The sequence below is a fragment of the Hippichthys cyanospilos genome, chromosome 16 (genome assembly GCF_059441005.1).
Source record: "Hippichthys cyanospilos isolate Australia breed blue-spotted pipefish chromosome 16, RoL_Hcya_1.0, whole genome shotgun sequence".
Lineage (NCBI taxonomy): Eukaryota > Metazoa > Chordata > Actinopteri > Syngnathiformes > Syngnathidae > Hippichthys > Hippichthys cyanospilos.
Genome location: NC_142384.1, coordinates 16,431,713 through 16,447,372, shown reverse-complemented (window position 1 = coordinate 16,447,372; position 15,660 = coordinate 16,431,713). Strand labels below are relative to the sequence as shown.

At 39.4% G+C, this 15,660-nt stretch overlaps 3 protein-coding genes across 4 annotated transcripts; 1 reads left to right on the top strand and 2 right to left on the bottom strand.

Moving 5' to 3' along the window:
- Window positions 1–142: 142 nt before the first annotated feature.
- Window positions 143–1,940, bottom strand: tac4 (tachykinin precursor 4). Of its 2 annotated transcripts, XM_088436174.1 has the most exons (5): window positions 1,749–1,940; window positions 808–904; window positions 639–671; window positions 505–558; window positions 143–386 (listed from the first exon to the last, which is right to left on the bottom strand). In XM_088436174.1, the coding sequence occupies exons 1-5, from the start codon at window positions 1,869–1,871 to the stop codon at window positions 352–354; spliced, it is 342 nt and encodes a 113-aa protein (XP_088292300.1). In that variant the 5' UTR covers window positions 1,872–1,940; the 3' UTR covers window positions 143–351. The 2 variants fall into 2 exon arrangements, with proteins under 2 accessions (XP_088292300.1, XP_088292301.1); XM_088436175.1 differs by lacking the exon at window positions 639–671.
- Window positions 1,941–7,370: 5,430 nt separating this feature from the next.
- Window positions 7,371–15,178, bottom strand: LOC148410970 (growth hormone secretagogue receptor type 1). The gene is made up of 7 exons (XM_088436173.1): window positions 15,170–15,178; window positions 11,481–11,601; window positions 10,662–10,837; window positions 10,254–10,552; window positions 9,754–9,947; window positions 8,485–8,572; window positions 7,371–8,130 (listed from the first exon to the last, which is right to left on the bottom strand). The coding sequence occupies exons 1-7, from the start codon at window positions 15,176–15,178 to the stop codon at window positions 7,932–7,934; spliced, it is 1,086 nt and encodes a 361-aa protein (XP_088292299.1). The 3' UTR covers window positions 7,371–7,931.
- Window positions 13,089–15,647, top strand: eci1 (enoyl-CoA delta isomerase 1). Its single transcript, XM_088436172.1, has 7 exons — window positions 13,089–13,145; window positions 13,687–13,812; window positions 13,935–14,062; window positions 14,153–14,299; window positions 14,698–14,819; window positions 14,895–15,073; window positions 15,151–15,647. The coding sequence occupies exons 1-7, from the start codon at window positions 13,103–13,105 to the stop codon at window positions 15,315–15,317; spliced, it is 912 nt and encodes a 303-aa protein (XP_088292298.1). The 5' UTR covers window positions 13,089–13,102; the 3' UTR covers window positions 15,318–15,647.
- Window positions 15,648–15,660: the final 13 nt, after the last annotated feature.

Genomic DNA, 15,660 nt, shown 5'->3' with positions numbered 1-15,660 from the left:
AAAATAAAATAAAATCATGCCCATATTGGATATTGCATGTAGAATTTAAAAAAAAAAATCCAATCCAATTTAGGATCAGCAAGCAGAAATGTGTAAAAGTTGAATATTTCTGGATGCTTTGCACAAATCATTTTCCAAGGTCTTGATTTCTAACTAATCAAGTTTATTGAAGCAGAAATGAAAAACGATGTAAACATACAGTATTTGTAATACCAATGCAGTGTGCGACATGTCATGTAAACACATTGTCCTGCTATTATACTGCAACTTCATTGGGACACTAATGGTAAATGATACATTGCAGAATTTCAACAAAATCTTTGATGTCTCTGAAAGCGATGTATAAAATCTTCAATATGAGTAGGATTTCCACTCCTCTTGCATATCTGTGGAAACACAACGGCAAAATACTCACTTTGATATCAATTTCAGCAGATAATAATGACACGCAAGCTTTCTACTTCCTGTAATTCAACGTTTGACTGAAAATTCAGATGTTTATACCTTCATCTAAACTCCTTCTGCCCATGAGTCCCACAAACATCTCCCCTTTATTTCCTGGTTGAGAAGGAAGGCACGAGTTAAAAGAAAGCGATAAATAGACAAATAAAACAACGATAGCGGTGTAATGAGATTACTTTTGCTTTCCAGGCTCATCGGATGTGATGCCCCTGGAAGACAAAAGGCATGCAAATGCAAACGGCATAATGTAAAATATGACTATAGTAAAACAGTATACTAAAAGGCATTATGGAAGCACGGTTATTATTACTATTATTATATTACGTATTTTATGCGTTTGTTTACCCAAGCTCCTTCCCATCAGGCCGTGGAACTGCTGCGCTTTAGAGCGTTTGATGAGGTCTGCCAGACGGATGCTGATCCCCCTTTCTAGCGGATAGTCCTACACACACGCGGACATACACACAGCGGGAAATTTACATGTGATTTTGCCGAAAAAAACTACATTGAACCTAATACAAGCCTGGCTAGAAATTGAAGTGGAGCTGTCCAGTTCTGAACGGGAGCAAAATTGTAGTGATTGTAAAAAGATTTTAGAGAAGAACATCTCAAATTCTTCTAAACATGAGTAAATTATCGCTGGACTGGTGTGCACCATTCAGTGAATGAAACCAAAAAATGAGAGAAAAAGCATAACATTCTGTTCTTTAAACGTAGACTTGCAGCATTGCTTTTGTACAATAGTTATAACATCCCAGCATACTCTATATTAAGGCATTATATAGTATTAACGCTTTTTTTAAGGTACATTATGCCAACAAATATCCATTTTGATCTGCTATATTTGCTTTTGATAGTAAATGTGTGTTAAATAACAATTCTGTAACGATTTGACTGCCATTGATTCCTAATCATCAGGATGTTGGAGTTTACCATTATTTATCAATTTATATTTTTTATGTATATTTTAAAATTCGGCCTTGCTGACAATAAAATAATTAAATGCACACAATGGAATCTCACTAGGATGAAAAAAATCTATATATATAAATCTATAAATATATATATATATATATATATATATATATATATATATATATATATATATATAGTACATATGTATGTATTTTTTTTTTTTTGCTTTTTATGTGTAAATATACATATAGCAGCATCAATATATATCCGTGTATATTACATATTGGAGAAGGTACAGCACTATTATTTTCAAGCAACACATAACCCCCCCAAAAGAGAATGAGAATCAAGTCTTTATAATGAAGTGTTACCTGCCAGTTTTCCAGTGTCCACAGCTCCCTGCCCTCCTCCTGGCTGTTGAGCGGACTTCCCAGTGCACAAAGAGACTGCGTGAGCATGACCAAAAGCAGAGCCATGAACTTTGGAGCATCCATGCTCACTTTAAGGCGCTGTTGGAAAACTCAGAAGTAACAGGGGCCCGAATTGTAAAATAAAAAGCTGCTCTTCATGTAAGTTGATCCAGAAGGAGGTTGCACCTTTATAAAGCATCTCTTGCTCCTCCCCACCTCCCTTACCTCACGCAGAGGAATGAATCCTGCTTCTGTTTTTTTTTTTTTTTTCCTCCTGTCTTCTTTGTGTGCGAATGTGTGTGTGATTGCTTGTGAGTCAGCGCTATAAGTCTCATCTTTTGTAAACTCTTCATATTTCCTTATGTTCATGTCCACATGTTTTACATAAAGTTAAGCGTGTTTCAGATTCCCCACATGGTGAGCGGCCGGTAAACACCTCGCCAGTGTAATGTTGAACGCTAATGTTTCCTCGCAACGTGGTTCAAGTTCATTTTACCATAAATACCCAAAATTGAGCAGCGTCTGTGTTTCACCACGTTTATGATTGTGTGCATATGCCAAAAACCCGTAATTAAGAAATGAGTCAAATGAAATACCTTTCAGTGTTCTCTAACCGATGTTCTCTTCATTGAATCAGCTGGAGACATATTTTTTTATGATCCCCTCGGTTTTAGTAATATTGCTGTGCGTGAACATGGATTGACTCGAACGGTGGTTCAGCCCGCTCGCTTATTTTATTGAAAATAGTGCCGTAAGCTTCCTAATTATTTCATGAAAACATAACTGTTACGACTATGAAACTTACCCCGGCCAGACTAATATGAAAATAAAAAGGAAATATACATGCTGACACCGATTAAAGTAATAAAAGTAATACAGCTCAACTTTTAGTACTGCTTTTAAAGAATGTTTGTAGTGCTGTCCCGCTCATAAAATAAATTAACTTGTAGAACCATACTTTTCATTTTTAGTGTATCTGCGCTCTTTGTAAAGCAACATTTATCAACATCATCTACTTATTTCATCTCATAGAAAAGCAATGGTGCTAAAATCTACATTTTCCGCATGCTTTTGCAATTGATGACTCCAGTTGACAATTTTTTTACTAACACAAAACTAATCACGTCTGAAGCTTATTTCCTCTTTGTAAACCTAATAGTCTCCTGTTGTGGGCGAGTTGCCGGTGCGATCGATGGTCAATTTAACTTTAAAAAACACCTTGTGGCACATTTGTAACCTTTTAGAGATTTGCTTTACCACAGAAGCATCTCAAATTCAGCCTAACACATAAATGCAAAGCACCCAGCTGTGACTGCAGACAGTTAACTATAGCAACAAAGATGCGAATTTAGAGAGCCGACGCAAAGCTCTTTGCCAAACTAAACTCGCGAACACGCTTTGTTTCGAGCACCTCTACGATTGACAAGATCAATTATGTTTTATTTAAACGTTAATCCGCAGTTATTTGACAATTCACAAAAGGAAACCACACCATTTCACTTTTTAATTGGAACTAATGGTTGCACTCAGTACCTGGCATGAAATAATATGCTGAATTAGATCAATTAATGACATATTCCACCGTGGATTGAATATTTTTTGTATCGTTTTGCATTTGTTCATATGTAAGTTAAATATGATGAAAGTAGAACATCTTTCGGCACCGCTGCCACTCCGGAGACGGTCGACATGACGCTAGGCAGCGGTACGCTTCAATGAGCGAGGACAACAAGTCCGTAACCTCCGTTATGTTTAGTCACTGTACCGAGATGATCGAGCGACATACGTCATTATTCAAATGAATATTCATGTTGAAAAGCGAATGCAGCTACATGGCGATACAAAATGCATGAAGTTCAAGCTTTGAAGACATATTCAAAGCTTACATTCGTGTAAGTCAATGGTTGACTCTGTGTGTGATATTTACGTTCCGTATTTCGCATTAAATCCGTTTTTGCAATGCTTTTGAGTGCCATTTTTCAACGGTGATTCAACTAAAAGTACAATGTCCATGTACAATAGTTTGCACGTGGTTTTCTTATGAAATACAGATTTTTTTTCTTGTAAAAAGTAATACTGTTGTCCACATACAGTATAATAAACTTTAAAAGGTGAAGTACAATGCAGTAGATTTCAGTTAACATCATTCTAAAAAGTGATTTAACTTAAATTATAGAGTCAGAAAATGAAGGTGTCTTGCTATAAATGTCTAAAACAACGCACATGAGAAAATCCCTTCTTACAATAAAATTTCGTTTTTGCTATCTTTTCCTTAATGAAGAAAAATGGTCTTAAACTGGCGGTTTGGTGGTTGTAGTGGTAAACAGAAAAGCTTGCATGCTATGAAAACATCTCCCTACTCACATACTATGCATTTTATGACATGCATATGCGTAACTACAGCAGTTTTCAATACAAGAGATTGTAAATCACATAAAACGATATCCCGTGCATATAAAAGACATACCTTCGGGTGATTATTTTTGCCGGCGAGCAAAGCTTTTTCACACTTCATGATTAAAATCACTCAATCATTTGCTGCGTTGAACTGTGTACTTGCTAGAGCTTTCATGCTTTTGCTATTGAGAGGGCTGATGTAGTGTTGTTAGTACTGCACTTGAGAGTAAGTCTCATGAGTTGGTATCTGTGCCAAATGCTTCGGGCATTGCTAGGCGGAAAAAAAAGGGACGAGAACGCGTTACCGTTCATGTCCATTGGATGCCGTTATCATGCTGCACTCAAATGTCTGTCCCTCAGAACCTACATGCGCAAACTGTCATTGGATTTCGCCCCTCCAGATCGCCGAAAGCGGTGCTTGGAATGACGAATAACAGCGAGGTCGCGAGGAGTCAACGGCACTCACCTCAACCTCACATAGAAGCCGCAGGAACTCAGGACCGCCGCCAGAAGATGGAGGGGCAACAACATCTACACGGTGAAGAAGAGTCATTCAGAACTTGTGGTGAACCTCTGCCGTTCAGTGACGTCTCGCGGTATAATAGAATGTCTGTTTTGAATGTTTTTCACCCGTGTTGTTGTGAAAGCAAAAAAATGTAGAGCTAGTTCCACCAAACTGTCCAAGAAGAACCTGATGAAAGTGCCAGGCGATGACCAGGAAGCGGAGTGGGCAAGGGGCGACCCAAGACCAAGGTTGCTTGGAAGGAGGAGAGCCCTTGTGTTATGCTGAGCTGGACTCTGCACAGACCAAAAACCATGAAGAACCTGATTCCTGAGTTCCTGAAATGGCTTCAGGTAAACCCTAGTGGGGCGGTGTGGCATATTCATGTAAAATCATCTGAAAAAGGCTCCAGCTCACCTGCGACTGAGAGCAAGCTGTACGAAAAATATACGGATGATCCATCTTTGTAATTCTAGATTGACATTCTCTCAACTCCAAGAACTCAAAACATTTCTCCATCTTAAATCTGTTTTTTCTTCATCATTTGTTCAGCTGCGATCTTATTGACACAGTAATTGGGCAGCATCTAACGCCCATTGTCCTTACTATTCCATAATTAATGCTCATTGGCATTCTCCCTCCCGCAGATGAGGCGGCCACCGAGCGCCATTCTCAGCGCCTTGCTCGGGGGACACAGTGAAATCTTCTGTGCGTTCGTCCGGAAGAGGAAGATGGGAGCGCTTGCTGGTGATTTATGACCCTTCGAAACACGTGAGGTGTAATGCATTAACACGCGTGTTCAAATTGCACTTTAGATCGCTCGATTAATTGAGACCTTAACTCCGTTGAAATACTCTCCCGCTAATGGGTGTTCAGGTCCACTGAAATGCGCCAGGATTTTATTGAATTTGTATCAAAGGCCAGAAACGCGCTGCTTATTTCCCCACTGTACCATGTGCTGCCAAGTGCTGCTTTGTTCTTGCTAATTGCTTGAGTGCCATTATTATGCGCTTTATAAGCAACTGGAGAGTGTTCTTAAAAAAATGAAAATGCACATTTTCTTCCCATGTTTTCACAGTAATTTTGATAATAGACTACCAAGAAGATAATCATTTGATGCATGCATGAATAATATTTAAAGTGAAGCGCTACCAAATTATGGTTCCCAGAGCGGAATATTGGGCTTCATGGAGTGTAATTGTATATTAAATATCAGTGATGGTACATTTCTGTAGAGCGTACCCCAAGGAACAAAAGCAATACCGATACCAATAACTTTACCTTTTAATACCTTTTGTTTTCAATCAGTCTGAATAGGGATCACAATTTAATTCAACTCTGAGAAACTTTTTATTTTGCTCTTGACTGTCTAGCTACCCACTTACCTGCTTACATGCATGGCATGCATACATACATGCATAAATATATGCATACATACATGCATTCATTCCTTCATACATACATGCATACATTAATACAAACAAAAAGTAATGATCAAATAAATCATTACATTTTTGCATTTTTTCCTTAAATTGCGTGAAATGAATGAAAAAATTCTATCCTCAAAGGGCCCACCCATATGATACTGGATTTTAAACTTTCCACGGTGAAATATATGCATATAATTTACATTTAAAACATGTTGCGATTTAGAAGGGATATATTGTACGTTTCAATCTTGCATCCTACTCATGTGTACGATTGAGGATGATTTTAAAAAATAGAAAAGACAAACAACGTTGGTACACTCTGCTCCCTCAATTCAGACACGAGGCAGTAGTAATCTCAAAAGTACTGATATATCAGTATTCTTGGCGCACAGCGTCATCTAGTGGTGTAAATTTTTAGTTACACCATCGGTTATGGTACTAGTGTATTTTACAATTTACAAGGTGATCTACAATTTTTAAATCCTTAGATTGAAGACCAAACATAAAACATGGAAATATTTAAAAATCAAATATTTACATGCAGCCAGTCATCAGTATGATTGAAAGGGATTGAAAGTAAAAATATGCAGTATTTATATTTGATGATTTTATGACCCTTTCAAAGTCAGCCCAGTTGGGTAATAATAAAGCCAGGTTTGTAAAAAAAAAAAAAAAAAAAATCCCCGGAAACACTTGGGGTTAGTAGCAATAAATCATTTGGAGAGTTTATTTTTTTGCTTGAAATGGAATAGAATGCACAGTGTTCCACATCCATGTTGAAATGCAAAAAAATGAAAAAAAATGAAAAGAAAATACAGTACGCCATATTAATAACATTTGCAAATGCAAAGCTGTGAAAAAAACAAAAGTTATTGTAACTGATGGCTTTTGTGTAATATCCCATATTACATTATATCATATGACAGCAGACTATAAACCTGACTGATTCGCTCACTCTCCCGTGGAGTCACTTTCAATTTTAAAGATTCATATTGTTGCTCTTGAGCAAGATGTCAGGAAGAGCATGGCTTACAAATCCAATCCGATCAATTGTCCTTTAGCCTGAGGGTGCGCTGTTTTCCAAACTTCAAGAAAACCATTCTGATGCCAGCGCCACAGGAACAAAACCGTTAGCACGGGAGAGAAAATCAAATCAAAACATTTATCATTGTGTGGAACATGCGACGCAAATCGTGTGACTGTATGAACCTGACATTTCATCCAAACGTTGAAAATCCAAAGCTTTCTGTGAGTCGATTATTAACACTTTCCCTACCGATTATTTTTTGTTTTGGGTGGAAAAATAACAAACTTATGGCATATGTTACTTGTTCATAAGTCTAGGATACTTGGAAAATTCGTTTAAAATTTCCATTCATTAGGTTACAGACCTTGGGCTTTTTTTTGTCCTGTATTTTATAATAATAATAATACAAATGTGCCATAGAATTGAAAATGGTCACCAAACGCCTACAATACACAGTAATCAGTGTAATCTATAGTAGCGCACATATATAGCGCATATTATCAATATATTTCTGCCGTACTACACCGTTATTCACGAGAAATTGTACAACGCAACCTAACCTTGTACAATGCAAGCTACCTTGTTGACAGTGGGCCCAGCACTGGCTTTTGCTAGTAGCCTCTAGAATCTGTAAATAGGTGTGTAATGAAGTGCCGGCATGCCATTTCAACTTATTGCTACCATTCCGATACCCGCCGCGATTTCGTGAAAAGCCGTGGGATGCATTGTCCCGACGGAAGATGGTATGAGCGATGTTTTCCCCCACACTGAGGGTACGGAGTACACTTCTACAAATTCGAAGTGGTGCGCTGTCGTCCAAGTGTCCACAAGTGTTGGTCCTGTCTTCGCGAGCGCGTTTGTATGAGGCTGTGTACGGCGCGCCTGTATCTTGACGACATCACGTTGTACAGTAAAGGATTGACGGCAGCGCTGAGGTAGTAAAGCACGGAGGAGCCCAGGTTAAAATACTGAGACAGATAGTATAGGAAATATAAGTGCGTGTCAGTGTGTGTGTTGTGAGTGACGCGTGTCTCTTTAATTTGACTTGTGGGTGTCACAACATGCAAACTGGATCCTGTGGCGGAACACGTGCGGTTTTGTGTGTCGTAGCTTTGTGAGGCCGCACAAATGGTTGTGCTCTGTGTAGATTGTTGCGTGGGTGCTGACTCTTTGTGTGCTACTGTGTTTATGACTGCAATTAGGCCACTTTCTCTGTTTGGATCCAGAATTTTGATGAGTGGTTCATAAGAATCACCCAATGTGGTATTAACATGCAGGTCTGATTGAGCAGCTTTAGTAACATTGTTGTTGACGGATTCCTCGCTGTTGCCAGGCGATTGGTCAGTACCGGTTCCCAGAGAGAAAACAAATATCGTCCGACCAACGTGGAAAGGAAGCCAGCATAGGACAAACGCCATTACGATGACTCCTGCCAGGACAAAGGGGATAGCGAAGGGAGACCACACAGCATAGCAATGAGTCATTTTAAGAATATCAGTACATCACAAATGTGTTATGCTGTCTTTTCATTACAACTATCAAAAGGGGCTAGAGATATGCAGTTGAGAGTTATGTAATCCCACCCCCCACCCCAAAAGGTCATGTTTGCTTATAGATGCCACAAGATTGTGGTAAAGCGCTGATTTTGTCCAAATTAAGATCCTCAATTCCTTTCAATGTAGCTCCTTGACATCTTGATTCGACAAGGTCTTCGTATAGCAGGACCTTTCTTGAAAACAAACTATTCAACCCACACCAACATAGTTCTGTGCCACCAACATTGGTTACTTTTTCCAAGCAACGCACTGTAACCACTCACATTTTTTCAATGAAATCTCCTGGGTATTTTTTTGTTATATATATTATTATTATTATCATGTTTTATTAACGTTTCCCATTTGTATTTGTCAAGTCAATTATTATACAACCAGATAAATAAATAACTTGTAATTGCTACCGTAGCAGACAACTCAAGGACAGTTTTCAAGATTCAAGCGTTTTATTGTCATATGCATAGTTATACTACACAATGAAAATCTTATTCTGTTCACTACCCCCAGCAGACTAAATTCCATAATCAAGCAAATAATAAAGTAGGCAATGAAACAAAAACTAAAACACAGTAGTAGAGAAATAAGGGCAATGATAACGAACCACTTATAAATGAATAGACTTACATTCTGAGTTTTTTCCTCTCCATCTACTCCATAATATATGAGTATAGTCTTATATTAGTGCCTCATTATCACTGCCCTTATCGCCCTATTACTGTTTTTATTGCCCACTATTGTCTACTTTATTGTTTGCTCTATTGTGTGGCGTGAACATCTGCTCGGGGAAGTGGGCAGAATAAGAATTTCTCAGTGTAGTGTTGCATATGTCGATAAAAAATCTCAAATCTTAAATTTATACCGCATTGTTAGTATTGTTTTCAACAATATTCTATTCTTCTATTTCTTAAGGTGGGGTTTTTAACTAGCACGTAACGAGTTTCTACCTCACCTGCATATTGTGATGTATTTCTTGCTTATCATATTCAAAGTATTGTTTGAGAATGCGTAAACAAACAAATCACGTAGGGTAGAATGAGCGAGCGTGACTTTTCCTCACCAAGCATTTTGACAGTGTGCCGATGACTTTGGTCTCTGCGGTTGCTCTGGGGGCGTAGCCAAAGCGTTCTTCCAATCATACCATAGACCAATCCAAGGATGCAGACCGGAACCAGGAAGTACAGGTTGGATAGAATCATCATGGCTGACAATAGACCAGAGGAAATGGCGTATTGTGTGCAGCGGCACTCCCTTCTGTCAATCCAAGTCCCGTGTTGAGCCGCACTGGCTTCCAATCCTCCTCCTTCATCTTCTTTCGTCTTGTTTTGCTGATCTCCATAAACGTCCTCGGTGATGTTTCTTGGGCCACCTCCCTGTTTTTCGTTCCGTTCACGTAATGCTCCCATTCCCGCTTGGTTACCGTTGAATAATTTCAACTCGGCGACTTGTTGACTCCGCCTGTCTTTTTCTTTCCATTTTTGCTCAAATGAAGACGACGGATGTATCCTTTCATCTCCGTCCATCGTAAAGCCGACCGATTCCCCATCCTCACCCACCCACCTTCCATTCTCCCTCCAACCACTGCCCCTGAGATCTTCTTGTCCAACTTCCTCCACTCCAACCATCACCAACACAGGCGCCGCACTGATTGCGGCACCCAGCCACAAGAAGCCAATGAGAGCCCTGGTTCTTCGCCGTGTCACCAGAGTCTTCGCTATAATTGGCCAGCAGACTGCCACGTACCTCTCCAGAGAGAGGAAGGTGATGTGTAGGATGGTGCAGAAGGTGCAACACTCTGAAAGAAACATGGTCATCTTACACACGAGGTCTCCGAAGGGCCACGGCCTTGGCCTCCATAGCTGCGATAGAAAAAGAGACACAAAGTTCGGTGTGAAACAAAATCAGAAGCATTTTCAGAAGATGTCACATGTCAAACTCGCCAAACATTCATACGCAAATAAGATGTACCTTATACAGATCCAGAGGTAGGAGCAGGAGTATCATTAGATCGCTGACAGCCATGCTACTCAGATACAAGTAGGTAGAACTTCTCATATGTGGACGTAGCCAAACCACTAGAATTGTTAGGATATTTCCGAGGAGACCAAGGAGCAGCACAGGAATGTAGATGATCGTCACACACACTAGAAAGGAAAAGATAAGTAATAAACCTGGATTTAGTAGATCGTGGTTTCTGACATTTCGCATCAAAAAGTCCATCCTACATAAAACATCAATGTTTATTTCGAGGAAAATAGTCTGGAATTGGACCCCAGGAATTATATAGGGGCGCACTTCCAACAAAGGGATCCCTCACCTGGAAAGTCCAGAAAAATTAGGTTTGATTTCTGGTTGGTTGTTGTTCCATTCCACCTCAATTTTAAAAATTCAACAGTTATTCATACTGTGTATTTTAATTTTAAACTTAAACCCCTTTCAAATTACATATGTATAATACAGGTAAAAAAAAAAAAAACAAACATCCAACATATATATTGTTTTGCATTCAACGTAATACAAAAGGAACACCTCAAGTCACTTCAACTGCATTGCATGCTTTAGGGGGCGGAGTTAGGACCAATCAAAATCAGGTGGCATTTGTTTTTTGCTAGCTGAGCCTACAAGTGTGACTTTTGTCCATCCATTATCCTGTTTTACTTGAACAACATTTTCTGGCTGTAATTTCCTCTGGTATAAGATCAAATTGCATCGTAATGAATTACGTTTTAAAATATTCAAAAACAGTTTGCGCATAATCACCATGCTTTTACTGGTACAAATACAAACCTAGCTCTGTAAATCCAAACATGGGTTCTTCACCATAACAAGGTTGCCTGGAACAGTCGTCCAGAAAGCCTGACGCTAGACCACAGTCCTCATCTTTGCAGCCGCTGCCCATGTCCTCCAACTCCATCGGATCCATAATTTCACAGGGTGAGCTTTCAAAGAAAAACAAGAGAGAACGCAGCAGGATCCACATTGATAGATTTCCCACTCAATCACATTCAGTGTATGTTCAGGATGGAAAGCGGATTTTTTTTTTGTGGTCACATCAGTGATCTTAAATCATCGAAAAAAATGTTCTGGCTCTAAACAACACTTGTTACCAAAAAAGCATTGCATTTGTACATAGTTACATGTTAAAATGTTTCAATGTTTCAACAATGAACACAAAGAAAAGAATGATATTTAAGTGTGGCTCACATATCAAATCATCATTATAATCCATCAGAAATCATCAATATAATCCATTTTTGTCATACCCTGTCATTATTAGCATCACCACCACATCATTTGCAGCTACTATCTAGTAGAGTTATACAATTTAAGGAAATATAAAATTATTCTTGCTAAACAATAGAAAGACAAACCTCTAGGGCCAAATGGGATATTTGCTGGTCAAAGGAAGCTTCTGTGCGTGTCACACTCCAGCTCGAGCTGTCAGTTCGACACCTTCAGAATGATCTGCCCCCCCCCCCCCTCCCTCTATCTCTCAACTCTCATCTTTGATAGTCCACTATCTGCTAATGTTACACTCACTAGAGTAGGATTGATCGATATTTGTACGGCATTTCAGTGCTATTTCTTCCCGATATTGGAATCAATAACATGTCAAAGGTTTATCGAAAAGAACATTTTAAACTCATTTCTGGTTCATGCCTACCTGACTATGGAAATTCTTAATTTATGCATTTACCGGGTACATATTCCAAAAACACGTTGCTGACACAAAGGCCATTTTAAATAAAGACAAAATATTTGCATGTTTTTTAAACTATTGATAAGTAGAGTATCTTCATATATTTTAATGGGCAAATGCATATAACATCAATTTCTCAACCATGTGGGGTTTGAAACAACATTGATGATAATGATTAAAAAAATCCCCTGTGCAATAGGATCCCTTGCATAAAAAGTTTATACCAAGCCAAGATGGCACAAATCTGCCGTACAGCAAATCCACATGACCATAAATGCAGAATGCAAAAACAAAATTAAATCTTATTAATTAGATTACATTTTTGTATGAGAACCCTTTAGGCCACGTGTTACCCACAGAACCAGCACATTTTAATTGTCCTCTATGGTCGACATTTTTTTTTTTTTTTGGTCGACTTTGTTTCACCTTTTGATTCATTCAAACTCCCCTATTAAGTCCTCGTGTGCCCTTTAGGAGGAAATTCTGGCATTTCCAATTATATTTGGGGGTTATGCAATTAATTTTGCATTTCTTGGACACAAAGCTCCGTATGAATACATGACGTCGCAAAACATCTTTTTTTCCACGATGGTATCACCCGAAAGTTGTAATTACACATCCCGGCCACTGTACAGTCAAAGCGCTGTTTCAGAAGGTCCAAAGAAGTTTGATTTTTTTTCCTTGTCTGTCTGCAGCTGCTGACAACAGAATGGCGTTGAGAGCAGCTTTGAGGAACAAGTGTGCTTTAAAAGGTATGTCGCTCTTATAGCGTTTTGCAATGTGGGGGGCATATTGTTTATTAGTTATCAACTGAAGATGCACGTTAAACTGCTCTTGTTCGGCTAACTTGTAGCGGCGTTATCTGGTGCGCGGAATATGGAGTAAAGGTCACGGAGGGTCCTGTTTTCATTCAAACGATAACTTCTTCATTATTAGCAGTAAAGTCCTTACATAATCTACGTTTGTATTAAAATGTACTCGTCGTAGGCCTTGTATATTTTGTCCAATATTAAACCAGCTGTGTTTAGTCGTGTCTCCTTGGATTTGTCTTGCAGGGAGGGTAAATCAAATATTTTAATTGATATGGCGTTCCAATACGACAGATGTTTTGTTTTCATTTGGTAAATAACTTCTAATACAATAAAGAAAATGAATGTCCCTTCTCTTTAACTGCAAATTTACTAACATCGGACTTGGACTGGCTCACTTCCTATGCCTTCAAACATTTTAGTACTTGGGCACAGATGTGAGTTGAATAAATTTCTTTGTTAATGTGTCTGCATGTGTGTCCAGGCATTCTCTCCCAGTGGTCATTCAACAGCAGTCATGGCAGAGTTTGTGCATCCACCATACTTGCTGCACAGCAGAGGAGCAACTCCACGACATCTAGAATTTCTGTGGATTTTGACCAGAGTACAGGTGATTTTTTTTTTTTTCTACGACCATTTCAAGTGTGCCTTAAGTCAATATCTATAAAACAAACACTATGCCTGTCATCAACATCTCAAATTCATTTCTGATTATCCATGTGTTTTTTGTAGGCGTGGCTGTGATGCGTATGAAAAATCCTCCAGTCAATAGCCTTAGTCTGGACTTCCTGACAGAGATTTGCATTAGCTTGGAGAAACTAGAGATGGACAAAAGCTGCCGAGGCCTCATCATTACCTCTGTACAGAAGTTCTTGAAACCGTTCTTGCTTATTTGGTTTAAACAAATAATAAATGCTCACTTTGTCTAAATTCTTTGATTTGTGATCTAGAGTCTGCCCAAGGTGTTCTCAGCGGGGCTGGACATCATGGAGATGTATGGCAAGAGTCCGGAAAGCTGCGGGGAGTTTTGGAAAGCAGTTCAGGAGATGTGGTTGAAATTCTACAGCTCCAACATGGTCACTATAGCTGCAATCAATGTATGTATAGGGTTAGGGTTTTTATTTTTTTGTATTTTTATGCTTACCTTACCATTCTTAATTGAATCCGCCGGAGACATCATAACTTTGAGATGATCTTCTCCGTTTTAGTAATATTCCTGTGTGTTTACAAGGATGGACTCGGGCGGTGGTTCAGTCTGCTCGCTTCTTTTATTGAAAATAATACCATAAACAACCTCAGCTAACACGAGCTGCTGTTAGCTGCAACAGGCACTGGCGACTAGCAGTCAACTGACATCCACAAGCTGTCTTGGTTACTGCAGCCCAGTTCAGGGTGTACCTGCTGCCCAAAAATAGCTGGGATAGGCTCCAGCACACCCGCTACCTGAGTGATGGTAAGCAAAAAATGGATAATTGAAGTTTCCCTCCTTCCACAGGGCTCCAGTCCTGCAGGTGGCTGTCTAATGTCTATGACTTGTGACTATAGAATCATGGTGGACAACCCACGGTATAGCATCGGCCTTAATGAGACTCAACTGGGCATAGTGGCACCTTTTTGGTAAGACTTTTACCGCCTGGCAACACCGGAGGATAAATGCAGTAGCAAATCGTGAATTGCCTTTTTTGCTGACAGGTTTAAGGACACCATGCTTAATACGGTGGGCCACCGGAACACGGAGATGGGCCTGGCTCTGGGGCTGCTCTACAGCCCAACAGAGGCTCTGAAGATAGGACTGGTGGACCAGATAGTGCCAGAAGATAAGCTCATGAGCACAGCCGAGCAAATGATGGCCAAGTGGTTGGCCATTCCAGGTGCGTCGTAGCGGGAGGAGCATCTGTATTTCCTCGCTTATATTCAGTGACCTGAGCAAACTATCTTTGTTTGGCAGCCCACGCCAGACAGATCACCAAGTCCATGATGAGGAAGTCAACCATTGACCAGTTGGTCTCCAAAAGAGAGGCTGATGTCCAAAACTTTGTGAGTTTTATCACCAAAGATGCCATCCAGAATTCACTTCGGATGTATCTTGAGATGCTCAAAAAGAGGAAGGCTTAATGAGCTGCTGTGATAAGCGAAGGCCTGAAGAAGTCAGTAACATGAGCATCCGAGTTTCATCAGTAAAGTGCCCGAACTAAACCTTAAACCTTGGTGCGTTTATTCCTTTTTCTCTGTATTTAGTTTGATCTCCTTTTGTTCTTGGGATGTAGATTTAATGGTTAAATCCCCAGTTTTGAAGAGCAATGTCCTTTTTTGCCGCTGTTGTACAGTGATTCAGATGCATCAAAATATGGACGCAAAAAGCTAAATAAACCATTGTCTGACATTTAAAGAACTCTGGTGTATAAGATCGTGCCTGGAAATAAACTGCTCATTTTACAAACTGCATTTTAACTGGAAA